Below are 22,008 nucleotides of genomic sequence, written 5' to 3' on the forward strand. Positions count from 1 at the left end.
GTGCTGTACTTGGACTCCTAACTTAGCTCCATCAGAAGCACTTAAAAGAAATCTATCCTAATCTTTGGATAGCACTGCAGATTGCTTGCACTCTCCCAGTAACAGTAACATCAACAGAGAAGCTTTTCAAACCTCAAGCTCATAAAGACCTATCTCAGATCTACAATGGCACAAGATCACCTCAGTGGACTCGCTAATATCAGTACAGCAAGCCCTTAAAATTCGTGGGCGTTAGGTTCTCAAAATGGCCGTGAATCGCCAAATCCACGATTAACATTTGCTGATCAGTGGGGGATACGTTTTTACTTGTGTCCAAAGAAATGAATATTCCCTTAATGTGATTGCCCTTAGGACAATTATTTCTTTTACCTGTACAGTATTGTTTATATGTGTGTGTGCGCGTGTGTGTCTGCACACACACACACGTATACAATACAGGTAAAGGAAATTACTGTCTCGATAACATATGGCTCCCTGTCCAGGCCACGAAAATTCCGGCAACTTTAAAACTACCCACAGACATTTTTGGGTACATCCAGGGTGTCATCTGCGAATAATAAAATTAATTAGATCATGTCAGTTCAGTGACATTTTATAAGAGAAAAACTTAGTCACTCTTAAGGACAGATAAATAAATAAGCACTAGACCTTGGCATCAACTGTCAAACATATCACCTCACCTCTCCCCAACTCCCATCTTCCAATCAGCTGATCGCTATTAAACAGACCATTTGACGTCCCATAATTTTAGCTGCGTTGATTTATGAGTGTTTGTTTTAACATAATACTGTACTACAAAAACCAATGTTTTGTTTATTCTAGGAGATGGGCTGAGGTGCATCTGGGTAGACTCTCAGTCTTTTTAATATTTTGTGTTTCTCGCAAGTACCAAACTAAATTATTCCATTGAAACAACACTTCGATTTAGTGCGAATTCGATTTAAAGCGACCTCTCTTGGTACGTATCTCGTGTTATATCGACGTTCTACTGTATTAAGATGACTGGTGAAGCTGCCAGTTCAGATACGGTTGCTGCCAAGACATTCCCGCCAGAATTCAAGCAGATTATCCAGGAAGGAGGCTACTCACCGAAGCAAGTCTTCAATGTGGATGGGACTGGTCTTTTTAGGAAGATGATGCCTAAGCAGACCTATATCTCCAATGAGGAGAAGAGAGCGCCAGGTTTTAAGGCGGCAAAATACCGCTTGACACTGCTGCTTGGCGCGAACGCTGCCAGCGACTTCAAGCTGAAGCCTATGCTGATTTCTCGCGCTGCTAACCCATAGGCCCTGAAAGGTTACTTTAAAGATCATCTTCTTGTCATTTACAAGGCAAACAAGAAGGCATGGATAACCGGTGCCATATTTATCCAGTGGTTAAACGTGTACGCCATCCCTACACTGAAGGAACACTGTGCCAAGGAGAACCTTGACTTCAAAATTCTTCTGATCCTTGACAATGCTCCAGCTCATCCTCCCAATCTCGACGACTTGCATGACAGTGTAAAAGTTGTATTGCTGCCTCCCAACATGACAGCACTGATGCAGCCTATGGACCAAGGCATCATCTCCGCATTCAAGGCGTATTATTTATGCCATACCATGGCCCAGCTGCTCAAGGCTATAGACGGAGAAAATAAACCTACGATCCGAAAATATTGGAGTGGCTTCAACATTCTTAATGCAATTGACAACATTGGCAAGGCATGGGAAGAGGTTTCAGAAAGTTGCCTGAATGGTGAGTGGCGTAAACTGTGGCCCGAGTGCGTCAACAGTTTTACAGGATTCACGGAATTAGTCCCAGCTGTGAATAGGGATATCCTCAGTATGGCTAGACAGGCAGGCTTTGATGAGCTGGAATCAGAGGATATTGAGGACGTTCTGGCATCCCATACAGAAGAGCTCAACAACGAAGATCCGCAACTGTTAACAGAATACAGTCCCGTTGAAGACGACGACGACTAAGAAGAAGAACCTTAATGAACGCTAACTTCCAAGAGGATGGCAGAAGCGTTAAACATATTCCAGCAAGCAATGCAAATCCTTATAGATGACGACCCAAAGCGTTCAACATATTCCAGCAAGCAATGCAAATCCTTATAGATGACGACCCAAACAGAGAACGTAGCTCAAAGGTTCAACACAGCATTGATGACAGTCTTGGTTGTTACACTGAGATCTATAAGGAGAAGAAGAGTAACATCAAGCAGTCAACACTGGATTCATTTTTTCGTCGCGGGACGGCAGAAGCAGCTTCTTCACAACCGCCGGTAGCCGGGGAGGAGCAAACAACAGCGGGGGAGGAGCAAACATTAACAGAGGAGGAGCAAACATCAACGGAGGAGGAGCAAACATCAACGGAGGAGGAGCAAACATCAACGGAGGAAGAGCAAACATCAACGGAGGAAGAGCAAACATCAACGGAGGAGGAGCAAACAGCGGAAGAGGAACCCCCAGTCAGAGCAGGAGAAGGAGGAAGAAGCCGCAGAGTCTCAGTGACTCATCACCCTCCTCTCCTGCCCTCATCTGCTCCCACCATACTCCTCCCCTCCCGCCATCCTCCTCCTTCACTCCACTACCCACCACACACTCACTCTACCACCTCCGCCCACCAGTGAGCACCAATACAAACTGAAGTTCTATATACTATTTTCTAAATACAGTAATGGCAATGATTTTCTGTATATGAAATGCTTTTCATGGGGCAAAGGGAGGCTGGGGAATGTAACTCCTGTATTTAATCTATTTCTTATGGGGAAAAATTAATCCGCTTAACGTTGTTTCACATAACGTCACGTTTTCTTGCACAGGGTCCCCAACCACTATCTTGCACAGGGCCCCCAACCACTATCTTGTACAGGGCTTCCAATCACTATCTTGCACCGGGCCCCCAACCATTATCTTGCACAGGGCCCCCAACCATTATCTTGCACAGGGCCCCCAACCATTATCTTGCACAGGGCCTCCAACCATTACCTTGCATAGGCTCCCCCAACCATTATCTTGCACAGGGCCCCCAACCATTATCTTGCACAGGGTCCCCAACCATTATCTTGCACATGGCCCCCAACGATTATCTTGCACAGGCCCCCCCGACCATTATCTTGCACAGGGCCCCTCAGATGCTAGAGCTGGCCCTTGGGTCATATACTTGGCCCTGATATCACTTAGCACCTGATATCCTGAAAAGTGAACTTAAATTGTACTTCCCAGAATTCAAGGAGCAAGAAGGAAAATCGGTGAGAAATCCTTTCTCTGGCACTTTTGATATTGCAACCATTCCGGATGATGTTCAAGACAAATTCCTTGATCTCAAGAATGATTCTGCTGCCAAAAATCACTGTGAAGAAAATTTGATGACACTATTCTAGTCCTCAATGTATCGGTTGTATCCAAAAATCAGCGAGATGGCACTTCCAGTACTCAAGCCATTTTCTTCAACTTACATATGCTAGTCTGGTTTCTTCACCCTTCTACAGATAAAGAGCAAAAGTCGGAACTGATTAGATGTGGATATGAGATGTGTTTTTTCAGTGACAAAACCTCGAATAAAGTGCCTGACTGAAAAGAATCAATTATTGTACATCCTTCACATTGAGCTGTGTGGCAAAATATACATAGGAACTTCTTCCCAACTAAATTCAAGTATATTGCGAGGTTAGTCATCACTTAGTGGCACGTCAGATATATAAAGTATGTATGTAGAAATGTCCAAGTGTAAGGTAAAGACGAGTGTCTAAATAAACAATAAAAGACGTAAAAGAAGAGTATAAGTAATCTCTTCATGTGATCAAAACAGTGTATTTATCATCATTATTTTTTTGAGGGGTTGGGTGAAAACTGAAGGGGGCCATGGGGTCTTTGAGAAATCTTCGTGGGGGGGGGATGAAAGGGTTGAGAATCACTGGTTCATTTCATTCTGAGAGGTCATCTCAGGTCAGGTCAAGTTAGAACGAATACAACACTGTTTCTTCTATTTCGCTTCCTAAGAACACATTGGTTGAACCATCTCCACATTATGGTTCCTCTGCAGGGAAGGCGGCCATATTAAGTCATCTCAGGTCAGGTCAGGTTAAGTTAGTTTAAGACAGGCTAGGTTGGGTTAGTTTAGGACAGGTTAGGTTAAGTTAGGTTAGGTCAGGTTCAATTAACTGAGGTAAGGTCAAAGTCAGTTTGATCTCTTATGTTGACGAATACCATCGTTAAGTTTGAAGCCATTCTGTCTGCTCGTTCTAGACTTAGGGGGTAGACAACCCTATCCTAAGAGAGAGAGAGAGAGAGAGAGAGAGAGAGAGAGAGAGAGAGAGGTAGGTATAGGTGTAGGTAGGTAGGTAGGTATAGGTAGGTAATAGGTGGTGGTAGGCAGGTATAGGTGCAGGTAGGCATAGGCAGGCAGGCACAGGCAGGCACAGGCAGGCAGGCGTAGGCAGGCAGGCATGGTGGCAGGCAGGCATAGTGGGTAGGCATAGGCAGGCAGTGCAGCAGGCATGGGCATAGGCAGGCAGGCAGGCAGGCAGGCAGGCAGGCAGTGGCAGGCAGGCAGACAGGCAGGCATAGGTACAGGTATACAGGCATAGGCAGAAACACACACAGGCAGGCAGGCACAGGCAGGCACAGGCAGGCAGGCATAGGCAGGCACAGGCAGGTAGTACAGGCTGGGCATGGGCACAGGCAGGCAGGGCAGGCAGGCAGGCAGGCAGGCAGGCAGACAGGCAGGGGCATAGGCACAAGCAGTGTTGGCTGAGGCAGGCAGGCACAGGCACAGGCAGGCAGGCTATTGCAAGCACAGTAGCAGGCAAGCATAGGCAGGCACAGGCAGGCATGGCAGGCACACAGTAAGCACAGTAAGCACAGTAAGCAGGCGTAGGTAGGTGGGTATAGGTAGGTATAGGTAGGTATAGGTAGGTATAGGTAGGCAGGTAGGTGTTGTGGTAGGTAGGTAGGTAGGTAGGTAGGTAGGTAGGTATAGGTAGGTATGTAGGTATAGGTAGGTATAGGTAGGTATAGGTAGAACAGGTATAGGTAGGTATAGGTAGTATAGTAGTATAGGTAGGTATAGGTAGGTAGGTAGGTAGTGTGGTAGGTAGGTAGGTAGGTATAGGTAGGTATAGGTAGGTATAGGTATAGGCATAGGCACGAGGTAAGTAGCTAGGCATAGGTAGGTATAGGTAGGTATAGACAGGCATAGGCATAGGTAGGCATAGACAGGTACAGTACAGGCAGGCTGGCAGGCAGCAGGCAGGTACAGGCATAGGCAGCAGGCACAGGCAAAGGTACACAAGGCATGGTCGTAGGTATAGGTAGGTAGGTAGGTAGGTAGGTATAGGCAGGTATAGGTAGGTATAGGTAGTATAGGTAGGTAGGTAAAAATAGTTAGGCAGGTAGGCAGGCATAGGTATAGGTAGGTACAGCAGGTAGGTATGTAGGTAGGTAGGTAGGTATAGTAGGTATAGGTAGGTATAGGTAGGCATAGGCATAGGCAGGCATAGGCAGGTGGCAGGTAGGTATAGGTATAGGTAGGGTAGGCAGGCAGGGCAGGCAGGCAGGCAGTAGGTATAGGTAGGCATAGGTAGGTAGGTAGGTATAGGTAGGTAGGTAGGTATAGGTAGGTAGGTAGGTAGGTGTAGGTAGGTAGGCACAGGTAGGTAGGTAGGTAGGTAGCATAGGCAGGTAGGTAGGTAGGCATAGGCAGGTATAGGTAGGCATAGGCAGGCAGGCACAGGCAGGCAGATTGTGCAGGTAGGATAGGTAGGTAGGTAGGTAGGAATGCAGGCAAAAGCAGGTGCAGGCACAATGAATGAAAGATGAGAAATTAGAGAAATTCAAAAGCAGAGAGAGAGAGAGAGAGAGAGAGAGAGAGAGAGAGAGAGAGAGAGAGAGAGGATCTCAACACTCAATATTGGAACCCGGCCAAGGGTAGACTTCCTGCCGGCAGCCCCAGGCTCATCCCTCCCTGCCTCTCTCCCCTATCTCCACCGCCCTCACTATCTCAGCATTTCTCAGCCTCTCTCAATTATCTCTCAGCATTTCTCAGCCTCTCTCACTATCTCACCGTCTCACTATCTCAGCATTTCAGCCTCTCACTCTCATCTCACCAAAGACAGCCTCACCACCTCACCAGTCTCTCACATATCTCAGCCTCAGCCTCATCTCAGCATTTTCACCATCTAAGCATTTCAGCATTTCAGCATTTCCTCCTCACTATCTCAAAGCATTTTCACCATCTCTCTCAGCATCTCAGCACTCATCTCAAAGACAGCCCTCTCACTATCTCAGCATTTCTCAGCCTCTCTCAGCATCTCTCACTATCTCAGCCTCTCTCAGCATCTCTCACTATCTCAGCATTTCTCAGAATCTATCAGCATCCCTCGTCATCTCTCAGGGTCTCAGTCTCTCACTATCTCTCAGCATCTTTCAGTCTCTCACTATCTCTCAGCCTATCACTATCTATCTGTATCTCACCATCTCCTGTGTCTCTCACCATTTCTCACCACCTCACTATTCTCAGCCCTCACATTGAGTCTCAGCAGTTCTCTCATCTCTCACCATCTCCAGCGTCTCAACTATCTATCAATGTCTCACCAACTTTCAATGCCCTCACAATCTTCCGAGTCTCTCACCATCTCAATTGTAAGTCTCACTACTTCCATCAGCTATCTCAGCATCTCAAATCATCTTTCAATATTTCATCATCTCTCTCACCATCTTTTCACAACATTTCAGCATCTCTGTAGTGCGTCTCAGCGTCTCGAGGATTAAGAAGAAAGTGTTTGTCTGTGGTGTGGCTATAGAGTATCGGGGGGAATGTTTACGGTGCTCAAGAGTGCCACAAGTGCCTGGGCAGTGTCTGTGTGACGAAGGAGTGTGTCTGTGTCTATGGATTGAGTGTCTTTGTCTATGAGTGTCTGTAGTGTTTATAGGGAGTGTCTACAGAGTGTCTTTGTGCTCATAGGTGCGCAGTGTCAGTGTCAGTGTTGTGTCAGTGCGCAGTGTGAAAACGTCCTCAATGCGCACTCAGGCATCGAGGTATTGATTTGGCGCCGGCTACTGCAGAGTTCTTCGGCTGGCGCCAACTTGGGGGTGGGGGCGCGGACTTCCTGACGCCATCCCAAAACGTAACGCCAAAATTATTGGGCTGTTCCAGAAATTACAGACAGACAGACAGACAGACATACGGAAATATATATACCAGTAAAGAGAGACAGACAAGACAGACAGTATAGACAGAGAGAGAGAGAGAGAGAGAGAGAGAGAGAGAGAGAGAGAGAGAGAGAGAGGAGAGAGAGAAATATATGGTACAAAGAGAAACAGACAGACAGACAGCATCGCATCAGCATCGGACAGACAGACAGACAGACAGACATCGCACAAACAGACAAGTACAGTATCAGCACAGACAGGCAGACACAAATATATGCAAATAAAGAGAAATAGAGAGAGAGAGAAATACATCCAAGTAAAGAGAGTAGTGAGTTACCTTCACTAGGTATTGATCAAATATTACACATACCAGTCTACAACAACATTGTAATTACCACCACCATTATCCTACAACTATCAACTGTTGGCAGCAGCAGTGGTGGTGTGGTGGTGGTGTTGGTAGGGTGGTGTGGTAGGGTGGTGGTGGTGGTGGCTTTGGTAGTGGTGGTGGTGGTGGTGGTTTTGGTAGTGGTGGTGGTGCAGGTGGTTTTGGTGGTGGTTTTGGTGGTAATACGGTGGTATTGGTGTGCGTGGTTTGGTGGTGGTTTTGGTGGTGGTTTTGGTGGTGGTTTTGGTGGTGGTGGTGGTGGTGGTGGTGGTGGTGGTGCGGTGTGCGGAAATGGTGGTATTGGTGGTGGCTGCCTGGTGGCAAGTAGTGGTGGCTTTGGTGGTAATGGTGGTTTTGGTGGTGGTGGTGGTGGTGGTTTTGGTGGGTGCGGCGGCTTCGGGTAAGTGGGTGAGTGGTTTTGGTGGTGTGGTGGTTTGGTGGTAATGGTGGTTTTGGTAGTGGTGGTGGTTTTGGTGGTGGTTTTGAAGGTAGTGGTGGTTTTGGTGGTAGTGGTGGTTTTGGTGGTAGTGGTGGTTTTGAAGGTAGTGGTGGTTTTGGTGGTAGTGGTGGTTTTGGTGGTAGTGGTGGTTTTGGTGGAAATAATGGCAATAACAGTACAGTAGTAGTAGCTCGTCATATACTGGCAATAATACCACATCTATTCTGCCACAGAACACATGCAAGGAGTAAGTGCAAGGAAAATGTCACTACAACGAAGAGAAAACGGACAATATGGCAGAATGGGGCTCTTGATGATCTCCTACTCAAGGCAACAACACTGCAGGAGACACTGAAATTCAGAGGAGACGAAAAACAAATCACCGAGGATGTTATCAGAAAGTTTGGTAACAAAATGTGTGTGGGAAAAGTGTCTTCGGTGGTAAGATCTCTCACAGAGGAATCCTCCGGTGGTGTTCTGCCAATAAACAGAGAGAGAGACATTACGCCAACTGAAGGAAAAACATCCCCCTGCAAGTGTAGAGGAAGGCATCAGGTTTCAGGGTGACTATATCCCACCAAATGCTGCCATGTTTGAGTAAAATAACAGGAGGGATGGTGTGGTAAAAAAGAAGTGAAGACACAGGCACTTCAGGCCTGGATGCAGACAGGTGGAGAGTCATCCTCAGCACTAACAAGTTTGGGACGCTGCAAGTGATTTCTGTAATTCCATCGCCGCCCTTGCAAGAAAGCTAGCAACCTCTTGCTGCCATCACCTACAAGCTCTGACAGCCTGTCGCCTCATTCCCCTGGATAAAAATCATCCAGGATGTAGGCCTAAAGAAGTAGGGGAAGTGCTGAGAAGGATCATTTGAAAATACATAATGGAGGTGGTTAATGATGTTAGGGTAGCTGCAGGGAACCTGCAAGTATGTGCTAGCCATCAGGCTGGGGGTGAAGCTGCTATTCACACCATAAAGAAGATATTTGAGCAGAGCAATTGTGAAGCTGAACTCCTAGTTGACACTTCCAATGCATTCAACATAATCAACTGCAAGGATACACTGCACAACATCAAGATCAAGTGTCCAAGCTCTGTAATGTATGTTGAAAACACCTGTGGGAACCAAACAGACCTCTATATAATAAGCTTCAAGGCCCAAAGAGAAGATACCACCATACAGTCAACTGAGAGAACAATGCAGGGGGGACCTTATCACCACGGCAATTTATGCACTAGGCCTATCCGTGCTCCAAAATGCTATAAAATTTGAGACAACCAAGGTCAAGCAAGTGGCATATGCCAATGACCTAAAGGTGCGTCCACACGTGCATATGTTTTGTCGCCAACATGTGAACGACAAGACAAAATTAAGCACAGGGTTCCTACTGGTGGGGTACGGCCGTGTATTAGCCCGTCTAACAGACAGTAATACAAAGGTGGTAGCAGTTTTATGAATCTATGAACAAAAACCAGTGTTTTGGAACAAAAACTGACGATTTTGGACTAAAGTTTCACATTCTCCATTATTTTGTTGTTGTTGCACTTGACATCTACCTTTCTGAGAGGCGGTAAATTTAATTAAACACTTGTGACGTCCCAGTTCAATGTACAAGTTTCTATTATTGTTATTATAAGTAATTTGATACATTTGATCACTTAATACGTGGCACACTGTACAACGCAGCATCACCACACCCTGAACTCTGTCTTCAAGAAGTTCTCAAGGTTGTTTCAGCTACTAAGCATAACAGCATCAGCAAGCCTTTTCTTCCAGCAAGCAGAAGCACCCCAGCCCCCCCCCCCACCCAGGGTACCCTACCCTAGTCTTCAGCTCAGTGTTATTTTGATTGGTCAACATCCGGCTGGCTCAGCATTCTCTCGACACCTAGCTCATACCGTATGATTCTTTTCTTGACCAACCCAGTGTCATTTTACTATGCCAGGATGGTGGTAAGAACTTCATATTTCAAGGTTATTATTTTATTATATGACTTCCGGATATAGTGAACTCACCAGTAGTGCCGTCAAAACCTTGGCAACCAATCTTTTTTTTTCCTTTAATTTTAGTTTAACTTCAGATCTGATATCGTTATTCTTTAAATGTTAATATTGCTCCCAGCAAACTCAATCTAGTGTCTCACAATTTAATATTATTTACTTATCGCAATGAAACACAAACTCCCCTTCATTTGAAGATATTATTATTATTTTTTTTTTGGTGATTCCCAGTTTTGTTGTACCAATTTTTAGTCTCATTTTATCAATTTTATGTATGTTTTGATATTACAGACATCTCTCTTTGAAAGTTTCTATTGTACATGTTACAGCCGACACATAAGGTATTTAAGGCTAGGAATTCAGACTCTCAACTCCCAGGTGTGGATTCCTCAGTTTAGCTACAGACACACTATCTTTTATAACATAGATAGGCATCTATAGGTGTTATGTTATACTACGTGGTTAGTTTACTCCTCGTAGAACTCGGAGGATGGTGGCCGAGCAATGTATTAGCTCCTGTCTAACAGACAGTAATACTTATATAAATGTGGGTTACATACATTAGGTTTATATAATTACATCACCCACAGTAACTTTCCTACGAGCCATGAGTAGTCATCAAGTGGACATGTGACAGTGTATTCCCACTGTTCCCTCACACCTTGACCGCAGTCATCAATTAAGTAGCCGGCTATTACCAGTTCTACTCCTGTCTCTAAGCCACTGACACGTGCACTCTAAGAAGCTAGATATACCCAAGCTTCGTCCATTATTAACGCTCACAGCTCATAGCGTTAATTACAGTGATATCCCAGTTATTGAACAATAGTTTACTTTCTTAATAAACGGCAGAGAAGACCATTTGGGTTTGATAACTTAATCCATAAACATTTATGAATGTTGCTTCCAGCTCCTAATTAGTGCTACCACAGGTAATCGGAAACTGCAACAGTAGTGTGCACTAGACTGGTGTTTCCTCTTGTTGATTACATGTTGGCGACAAAATGTAAGCAAGTGTGGACACACCATCATTGGAGCAGGAAAAGTGGAGGACATCTAAAAGTGGTGGGACCTGGTAACATCATGTGGTCTACAAATAGGGTACCACCCAAGTGCAAGCAAGTCCTTCCTCACTGTGAAGGCAGAATACCATGACTGGGCAATAGAGGTGTTCAATGGAAGTGAGGTCAAAATAACAAAGGATAGCAAAAGACACCGAGGTGCGGTAATCAGCATGAAGGCATTCCCACCCAATGCATGTGGCTCATCCTATGACATCGACCACATCCATGAGACATGATGAAGAAAAGAATCTCACAGCAGATAATGCTGAAGGACATCTGCCACAACGTCACAGTAGAACCAAACCTCCTTCCATTAAACAGTGAGAAACTCCATCACAGGATTTCCAACACGTCAGTGCTAGAGGATTCTGGATGCGGCTTAGCTAACTCAGCTAAGGGTAGTTACTTTTGTATTTGAATATTTAATATTAAGGTAAAAAAAATGGTGATGAAGGTGTGGCTATTGGGGGAGGTTGGAGGCCACGTTCTGTAATAAAGATAAAAGTAGTAGTAGTAGTCGTAGTAGTAGTAGAAAATGGCGGCGAAGGTGTGGCTATTGGAGGAGGCTGGAGGCCACGATTGAAAAAAAAAGTAGCAGCAGCAGCAGTAGTAGTAGCAGTAGTAGTAGTAGTAGTAGTAGGAGAAGGGTGATAGTTTTAGTAGTAGAAGCGTTAAAGGCGATAGTAATAGCAGTAGTAGAAGAAGAAAAGGCGATAGTAATAGTAGTAGTAGTAAAAGAAGAAAAGGCGATAGTAGTAGTAGTCGTCTTCATATGCATGAGGCATGACGAAGTAAGGGACCTCACAGCAAATACGTTGAAAGAAATGTGTCGTGATGTCAGGGTAGAACCATGTCAGGGTAGAACTGACCCTCCTTCCATTGGACGGTAAGATTTTCCAACATAGGACTTCAAACACATCCAATGAAGCCCGTGTTGACGTTAGTGGCTCGAGGATTCTGGACACGGGGACAGCGAGCCTTCTTCGACATCGGGATTTTTTATCCCATGGCCGCAGGTCACCGTAACTTAGCTCTCAATGCTGCACACAGTAGGAACGAGAACGACAAGATAAGGGCATATGGGAAGAGAATTCAGAAGGTTGATCAAGGCAGCTTCACTCCTCTAGTGTTCACATCCTCTGGTGGGATGGGACCAAGTGCAAGATGCTTCTATGCCAGACTCGCGGAGGTGATATCCGAACAGAAGCAGCAGCCCAGAAGTTATGTTACAGCCTGGATGAGATGTCGACTGTCCTTAGGTCGGCTTTGCTCTGCCTCAGGGGAACGAGAGCATCCGCCCCAAAGCCGACAACAGTTGCAGATATTGACTGAGGCAAAAGTCACTGAATGCCGCATAGATCTGTGGCTCAACTAACTCAACACAGCTAGGATAGCTACTTATGTATTAGGATATTGAATTTTAAGGTAATAAAATAGTAGCGAAGGTGTGGCTATTGGGGGAGGCTGCAGGCCACATTTAAAAATCGTAGTAGTAGCAGCAGAAAAAAGATAATAGTTGTAGTAGTAACAGTAACTTACCGTATTAACGCCCTGTTGTTCCACGCCATTAGCTACAACAGGAGGGCCAACAGGAACCTGAACTGGTAACCCTCCTGCCACCGTTGCTCCACTGTTAAGAGAAAATTAGTAGTGTTAAAGAAAATAGGGTGTGGTATGTTGTTGTTTGCCTATCAATCTACGTATCCACGAATCTAAACATGTATCAACCCATCTTTCTAAGGATGTAATCTATCTATCTATCTATCTATCTATCTATCTATCTATCTGTCCCTTAACTCAGCTGGGGTCTCACTTTGGAGGGTGTTTTTCTCACCCATATAGTCCATTAGAGAAATATGTTACCTTAGGGACTTCCCTTTCTCATATCGTCTGTAAAATTAAATGTCTCCAACGGATTTTGACCTTATGAAGTAGTATCTCCCACATAGTCCGTAATATTGGGTTTCATTATCTAATAGGATCTGCAAAATCAATTATTATTCCTTAAAATCAATGTTTCAGTCCGGCAAATCAATATTTAGTGCATATTATAAAAGCAAATTCCCTAAATTTAATGTTTATTCCATTAAATAGAGGTAAAAATCCATAAAATAGTATAAAACTTCGTAAAACAGATGTAAAATCCATAAAAGAGGTATATCCCATAATAGAGGGCAGCTCCTTAACATTGAAGAAAATCCATAACACAGAGGGTTTTAACCTTACCTAGAGGAGACGGTGACAGGAACAGGCGGTGCTGATGCTGGTTGTGGTGTGTGAGGTGCTACTGGCCCGCCAGGAGGCGCCGAAGGTGCTCCCGGCGGGGTAAATGGGGGTCCCTCTTTCCCAGGCGTGTCTTTGCTTGTTGGAGCTTCGCCATTTTGGGTGTAGGCGAAGGGCGCCGCCATAGTCGTTTGTACCATGTGCTGGAAAAATGGTGCAATGTAAGAAACAATATACTGGAACAATAGTAGAATGTACTGGAATCAATGTAAGTAACAATATACTGGAACAATAGTAGAATGTACTGGAATCAATGTAAGAAACAATATACTGGAACAATAGTAGAATGTACTGGAATCAATGTAAGTAACAATATACTGGAACAATAGTAGAATGTACTGGAATCAATGTAAGTAACAATATACTGGAACAATAGTAGAATGTACTGAATCAATGTAAGAAACAATATACTGGAACAATAGTAGAATGTACTGGAATCAATGTAAGTAACAATATACTGGAACAATAGTAGAATGTACTGGAATCAATGTAAGAAACAATATACTGGAACAATAGTAGAATGTACTGGAATCAATGTAAGTAACAATATACTGGAACAATAGTAGAATGTACTGGAATCAATGTAAGTAACAATATACTGGAACAATAGTAGAATGTACTGGAATCAATGTAAGTAACAATATACTGGAACAATAGTAGAATGTACTGGAGTCAATGTAATTAACAATATACTGGAACAATAGTAGAATGTACTGGAAACGATGAAAGTGACAATAAAATCGTAAATAGTAATTTATTAATATAGATATACTGGTTTGTATCATATGCTGGAACAATGGTGCAATGTTAGTAATAATGTACTAGAACCAATGAACCTATAAAATAAGAACGGAGTCTTACATAATGTAATCTAAAGTAACAATGGAACAACATTGCCATCCAGATCTGTACTAAATGCAGGAACAATGGAACATGTAAGTAAGTTTAATAACAATGTTGAAATGCCCAATATGCCCATATACCAAAGAGGAAAACTGATAAAATTTCCTAAATCGGCCTTAAACCGAAAATCCCCTACGTTAAAATGTCCACAGGCCTAAAGCGTCAAAAATATCCACAGGCTAAAAATGCCATATGTTAAAATGGCCAAAATATCCACATAAGAAATATCCAATGTTGAAATGTCCATAAGTAAAGAATGTGTACAGAACAAAAGAAATGTCCAATTGATAAAATGTCCAACCACAAGAATGCCAACATAGATTTTTATTCAAGGATGGTGATTTACAATTTCAAATCCATAAGTTTGGAATGTGAGAGAGAGGGAGTGAATGAGTGAGACGCGCAGACACACTGACAGACAGGCAGAGATAATTGTCCTAAACACACACACACACATATATATATATATATATATATATATATATATATATATATATATATATATATATATATATATATATATATATATATATATATATATATATATATCTCAGAGAGAGGGAGAGTGGGGGGGTAACGAACAACGTACCGGTAGACGAAGAAGTAACGGATGCCCCCCCCCCCCACACATACATAGTACACGCAACATCGCAACATAAACGTACACACACCTACACACAACATAATAAATAATGGTTGCCCCTCGTGTAACGAGGATGGCCGGCCCAAGGGCCACCTAGGCGTGAATTTATTTAAGGTGTAGAAGCTGTCGCCAACACAACAACCACACCCCAAGTTAACGAGCTGCATGACCCAGTGTCAAGGAATAGTCCGAGAAGACCGAACAACTCGCCAACTGCACTGGCTAACCATTACCCCGGAATACGATCCGCAGATCGATTAACATCCAGGTCCCCAATTACTGCTGGGTAGACAGAGGCAAATGGCCTAAAGAAACTTGCCCATAGTTTCACCCTGCCTGGGGATCGAACTCGGGTCCGTTCACTTGAGGCGAGAATGCTGACCATTACACCACACGACATAAACGTACACACATGCAACATAAACGTACACTCACACACACCTACACACAACAAAAAAGTACACACATACACATACATTCACGCAACATTAACATACATGCAACATAACCGTACACACACACACACACACTCCTCCAGCACCTCTCTTGTCCACATCTACTGTATAGCGACACCACACACACAGTCCGTTAAATCGAAGGTTTCATATTACTGACTTTAAGAACTGCATCCAGTACCCTTGGCCACACCATGTCCACCTGTGGCCACCTCATCGACCACTGAGTCATGTGCCACACGCACTCTCTCTCTCTCTCTCTCTCTCAGTCTGTCTGTCTCCCGGGCGGCCGCTGGTGAAAGTATGTTACGGCGGTAATTGTGGTGATTGTGGTTGGCGATGGTGGTTGTTTCGCGACCTACATGTTGACGTAACCGAGCTATGACTACCGATTGCTGCTATGAGTGAGTTTCTCTCTCTCTCTCTCTCTCTCTAACAGTAATCCCACAAGAACTTCTTCTATTATTGCTCTATTCTCTCTACAGTACTACAACCATTTTCGGTACCGTCTTAAAATTATTTAGGTAGTAGTGGTGATGATGGTAGTGGTTATGAAGTTAGTAGTAGTAATAAAATGGCGGCGAAGGTGTGGCTATTGGGGGGAGGCAGGAGGCCACGTTAAAAAAAAGTAATAGTAGTAGTAGTAGTAGTAAGTTTGTGCTGACCAACGAGCAGGAGGGGAAGCTGCCATTCACGCCATGAGAACGATATTTGAGCAGCGCGATTGTGAAGTCCGTTCTCCTGGTGAACGCTTCAAACGCATTCATCATACTTAACCCCAAGGCCGCACTGCACAACATCAAGTGTCCAAGCTTTGCAAGGTATGTTGAAAACTCCTATAGGAATCCATCAGACCTTTATATAGTAAACAACAAGGCTCTAAGAGGGGATACCATCATACAGTCAACAGAGGGAACAACGCAGGGGGACCCTGTTGCAATGGCAATGTACGCAATAGGCCTATCCGTGCTCCAACACACAATAAATTTTGAAACAACTGAGGTCAAGAAAGTGGCGTACGCTGATGACCTTACAGGAGCAGGACAAGTGGAGGACATCAAAAATGTGGTGGGACTTGGTAACATCACGAGGCCCTCAAATAGGGTACCACCCAAACCCAACAAGTCCTTCCTCATTGTGAACCCAGAACATTATGAACGGGCAATGGAGGTGTTCGGTGGAAGTGAGGTCAAAATAACTAAGGACGGCCAAAGACACCTAGGTGCATTAATCGGCATGACGGACTTCAAGACCGAGTACGTAACGGGAAAGGTGAATGAGTGGGTCAGAGAAATCTAAGCTCTGTAGTAGTAGTGGAGTAATAGTGGTGGTGGTAGTGGTGGTGGTGTTGGAGGAGTACTAGTGGTGGTGGTGGTGGTAGTAATAGTAGTGGTGATGGTGGTAGTGGTGGTGGTGATGGTGGTAGTGGTAATGATGGTGGTGGTAGTGGTAATGATGGTGGTAGTAGTGGTGGTGGTGGTGGAGTAATAGTGGTGGTGGTGTTGGAGGAGTAATAGCGGTGGTGGTGGTAGTAATAGTAGTGGTGATAGTGGTAGTGGTGATGGTGGTGGTAGTGTGGTGATGGTGGTAGTAGTGGTGGTGGTGGTGGTGGTGGTGGTGGTGGTGGTGGTAGTCGTCGTGGTAGTGGAGTAATAGTGGTGGTGGTGGTGGTAGTGGGTAATAGTGGTGGTGGTGGTAGTGGTGATGGTGGTAGTGGTGATGGTGGTAGTGGGGGTGGTGGTGGTGGCAGTGGTGGTGGTGTGGAGGTTTGGTGGTAGTGGTGATGGTGGTGAGAGGTGATGGTGTGGTGAGTGGGGTGGTGGTGGTGGCAGTAGTGAGTGGTGGTGGTGGTGGATAATGGTGGTGGAAGTGGTGGTAGTGGTGGTGATGGAATGTAGTGGGGTAGTGGTGGAAGTGGTGGGGTTGGTGGAGGAGTAATAGTGGTGGTGGTGGTAGTGATGATGGTTGATGGTGGTAGTGGGGGTGGTGGTGGTGGTGGAGTAATAGTGGTGGTGGTGGAAGTGGTGGGAGTAATAGTGGTGGTGGTGTGGTGGTGGTGGTGGGAGTAATAGTGGTGGTGGTTGAGTAATAGTGGTAGTGGTGGAAGTGGTGGTGGTGGTGGAGGAGTAATAGTGGTGGTGGTGGTAGTGGTGATGGTGGTAGTGGTGATGGTGGTGAGTGGGGGTGGTGGTGGTGGCAGTGGTGGTGGTGGTGGAGTAATAGTGGTGGTGGTGGAAGTGGGGAGTAATAGTGGTGTGGTGGTAGTAAAGGTAGTGGTGGTGTTAGTAGAAGTTGTGGTGGCGGTGGTGGTGATGGTGGTAGTGGAGTATAGTGGTGGTGGTAGTGGACTGATAGAGTGGTGGTGGTGGTGGTGGTGGTAGATGTAATAATGGTGGTGTTAGTGGTGGTGGAGTAATAGTGAGTAATAGGTGGTGGTAGTGGTTGGAGTAATAGGTGGTGGTGGAGTAATATTAGTGGTGGTAGTGGTGGTGGAGTAATAGTGGAGTAATAGTGGTAGTGGTGGTAGTAGTGGTGGGTGGTGGTGGAGGAGTAATACTGATGATGGTGGTGGTGGTGAGTAATAGTGGAGTAATAGTGGTGGTGGTGGAGTAATAGTGGTAGTGAAGTGGTGGTGGTGGGAAGTGTGGTGGTGGTGGAGTAATAGTGGTGGTGGTGGTAGTGGTGGTGGGAGTAATAGTGGTGGTGGTGGTAGTGGTGGTGATAGTGGAGTAATAGTGGTGGTGGTGGTGGTAGTGGTGGTGGTGGTGGTGCTGGAGGTAGTGGTGGTGAAGGTAGAGGTGGTGGAGGCAGTGCTGGTGATTGTCGTGGTAGTGCTGGTGGTGCTGGTGGTGGTCGAGGCAGTGGTGGTGGTGCTGGTGGTGGAGGCAGTGGTGGTGGTTTGGAGGTAGTGGTAGGTTGAGGTGGTAGTGGTAGTGGTTGTGGTGTGGAGGTAATGTGGTGGTGGTGGTTGTGGTGGTGGAGGTAGTGGGAGTGGTTGAGGTGGTGGTTGTGTGGTGGAGGTAGTGGTTGTGGAAGTGTTTGGGAGGTAGTGGTTGTGGTGGTGGTGATAGTGGTTGTGGAGGTAGTGGTTGTGGTGGTAGTGGTTGTGGAGGTGGAGGTAGTGGAGGTGGTGGATGTGGTGGTGGAGGTAGTGGTTGTGGAGGTAGTGGTTGTGGTTGAGGTGGTGGATGGTGGTGGGAGGTAGTGGTGTGGAGGTAGTGGTTGTGAGGTAGTGGTTGTGGAGGTAGTGGTTGTGGAGGTAGTGGTAGTGGTTGTGGTGGTGGTGGTGGTGGTGTGGTGGAGGTAGTGGTTGTGGTGGTAGTGGTAGTGGTTGTGGAGGTAGTGGTTGTGGAGGTAGTGGTAGTGGTTGAGGTGGTGGTTGTGGAGGTAGTGGTAGTGGTTGTGGAGGTAGTGGTTGAGGTGATGGTGGTGGATGTGGTGGTGAGGTAGTGGTTGTGGAGGTAGTGGTTGTGGTTCTTGAGGTAGTGGTAGCGGTTGAGGTGGTGGAAGTAGTGGTTGTGCTGGTGGTGGTTGTGGTGGTGGTGGTGAGGAGGGTGGTGGTGGGAAGCAGTGGTTGTGGTGGTGGAGGTAGTGGTTGTGGAGGCAGGGTAGTGTGAGGTAGTGGTAGTGGGCTGAGGTGGTGGTGGTGGTGGTGGTGGTGGTGGTGGTGGTGTGGTGTGGTTGTGGTGGTGGTGGTGGTGGTGGTGGAGGTAGTGGTTGTGGTGGTGGGTGGTGGTGGTGGTGGGAGGTTGTGGTGGTGGTGGTTGGTGGTGGTAGTGGTGGTTGTGGTGGTAGTGGTGGTGGTGGTGGTGGTGGTGGAGGTGGTGGTGGTAGTGGTGGTGATGGTGTTGGTGGTAGTAATAGTGGTGGTGGTGGTGTTAGTGGTGGTGTTAGTGGTGGTGGTGGTGTTAGTGGGTGGTGGGAGGTTGTTGTTGTTGTGGTGGTGGTGGTGTTAGTGGTGGTGGTGGTGTTAGTGGTGGTGGAGGTTGTGGTGGTGGTGGAGGTTATGGTGGTGGAGTTGGGTGGTGGTGGTGAGGGTGTTGTGGTGGTGGTTGTGGTGGTGGTGGTGGTGGTGTTAATGGTGGTGGAGGTTGTGGTGGTGGTGTTAGTGGTGGTGGTGGTGTTAGTGGTGGTGTTAGTGGTAGTGTTAATGGTTGGAGGTGGTGGTGGTGGTGGTGGTGGTGGTGGTGGTGGGTGGTGGTGGTGGTGGTGGTGGTTGTGGTGGTGGTGGTGGTGGTGTTAGTGGTGGTGGTGGTGGTGGTGTTAATGGTGGTGGAGGTTGTGGTGATGGTGTTAGTGGTTGGTGGTGGTGGTGGTGGTGGTGGTGGTGGTGGAGGTTGTTGTTGTGGTGGAGGTTGGTGGTGGTAGTGGTAGTAGTGGTGGTGGTGGTGGAGGTTGTTGTTGTTGTGGTGGTGGTGGTGGTGTTAGTCGTGGTGGAGGGGTGTGGTGGTGGTGGAGGTTGTTGTGGTGATTGTGGTGGTTGTGGTGGTGGTGGTGGTGGTGGTGGAGGTTGTTGTTGTGGTGGTGGTTGTGGTGGTGGTGTGTGGTGGTGGAGGTTGTTGTTGTGGTGGTCGTTGTGGTGGTGGTGGTGTTAAAGGTGGTGGAGGTTGTGGTGGTGGTGGAGGTTGTTGTGGTGGTTGTGGTGGTGTGGTGGTGAGTTAGTGGTGGTGGTGGAGGTTGTTGTGGTGGTGGTGGTGTTAGTAGTGGTGGTGGTGGTGGTGAAGGTTGTTGTGGTGTTGTGGTGGTGTTAGTGGTGGTGGGGTGGTGGAGGTTGTGGTTGTGGTGGTTGTGGTGGTGGTGGTGGTGGTGTTAGTGGTGGTTGAAACTCTACGCAGGAAGTCATTTTCGGTGCTCGCGAGTCGGGTAATTTAACTTGTGTGCGTATCTCACGCACACATGACTACACACGCACATATGCACACACGCAAACACACACACAGAGACACACACATGAAAAACACACACGTACACACATGCACAGACACAAGCTACCTCAATCTGAGAGAGAGAGAGAGAGAGAGAGAGAGAGTATGAACAAGTGTAAGCTCAAAGTCAATAGTGGTTTCCCAATTTGGACTTGGGAACATGAACTAGCACATTAATGGTAGTCTGTCACGCTACCACACTACCACACTGCCTCTCCCACACTACCACACTTAATCTACCATACTTCCACACTGTCTAGTAAGGACACTACCACAGTCTCTCAACCACACTTCCACACTGCCTCTCTACCACACTGTCTATGTACCACACTACCAGTCTCTCAACCACACTTCCACACTGTCTCTCTACCACACTGTCTATGTACCACACTACCACAGTCACTCTGCCACACTACCACACTGTCTCTACCACAGTCTATGTACCACACTCACAGTCTCTCAACCACACTACCACACTGTCTCTCTACCACACTGTCTATGTACCACACTACCACAGTCTCTACCACACTGTCTATGTACCACACTACCACAGTCTCTCTGCCACACTGTCTCTACCACACTGTCTATGTACCACACTACCACAGTCTCAACCACACTACCACACTGTCTATGTACCAAACCACAGTCTCTCTGCCACACTACCACACTGTCTCTACCACACTGTCTATGTACCACACTACCACAGTCTCTCTGCCACACTACCACACTGTCTCTACCACATTGTCTATGTACCACACTACCACAGTCTCTCAACCACACTACCACACTGTCTCTACCACACTGTCTATGTACCACACCACCACAGTCTCTCAACCACACTACCACACTGTCTATGTACCACACTCACCACAGTCTCTCTGCCACACACTGTCTCTCTCTACCACACTACCACTGCCTCCCACACCACCACACTGTCTCTACCACACTGTCTCCTACCACAGTCTATGTATCACATACCCTCTACCACACTACCACACTGTCTCTTTCACACTACTACACTGTCTCTCTACCACACTGTCTCTTTCACACCACTACACTGTCTCTTACCACACTACCACACTGTCTCTACCACACTGTCTCTCTCACCACGGTCTGTACCATACCACAGTCTCTACCACACTGTCTCTTTCACACTACTAACTGTCTCTTTACCACACACACACTGTCTCTACCACACTGTCTCTCACCACACGGTCTATGTACCATACCACAGTCTCTCTGCCACACTACCACACTGTCTCTTCTCCACTACTACACTGTCTCTTACCACACACTACCACACTGTCTCTACCACACGGTCTATGTACCATACCCCAGTCTCTCTGCCACACTACCACACTGTCTCTACCACACTGTCTATGTTCCACACTACCACAGTCTCTCTCCCACACTCAGTCTACCATACTACCACACTACCACACTGTCTCACTACCACACTGTCTCACACTGTCTCTCTACCACACTGACTCTACCACACTGTCTCTCTACTACACTACCACACTGACTCTACCACACTGTCTCTCTATCACACTACCATTACCCACACTGTCTACCACATCCATTACCCACACCTCTCTCTCTACCACACTACCACACAATCACAGTCTCTCTCACACACCACACTGTCTCTCTACTACACTACCACACTGACTCTACCACACTGTCTCTCTACCACACTACCACACTTCTCTATCACACTACCACACTGTCTCCCAACCACACTACCAGATTGTCTCTCTACCACACT

The 22,008-nt window shown here is 46.3% G+C and overlaps 1 protein-coding gene across 9 annotated transcripts in view; it reads right to left on the minus strand.

The window, feature by feature from the left end:
* LOC121856380 (RNA binding protein fox-1 homolog 1-like) overlaps window positions 1-22,008 on the minus strand; it is a 131,686-nt gene that overhangs the window by 61,987 nt on the left and 47,691 nt on the right. For all 9 annotated transcript variants that reach the window (XM_042351924.1, XM_042351923.1, XM_042351919.1 and 6 more), the window contains 2 exons: window positions 13,258-13,457; window positions 12,571-12,661 (listed from right to left, as the gene is read on the minus strand). In XM_042351924.1, the coding sequence (XP_042207858.1) occupies window positions 12,571-12,661; window positions 13,258-13,457 (291 nt within the window). The remainder of the gene's footprint in view (window positions 1-12,570; window positions 12,662-13,257; window positions 13,458-22,008) is intronic.

Source organism: Homarus americanus, unplaced genomic scaffold (assembly GCF_018991925.1).
Source record: "Homarus americanus isolate GMGI-L3 unplaced genomic scaffold, GMGI_Hamer_2.0 scaffold48220, whole genome shotgun sequence".
NCBI classification, from domain to species: domain Eukaryota; kingdom Metazoa; phylum Arthropoda; class Malacostraca; order Decapoda; family Nephropidae; genus Homarus; species Homarus americanus.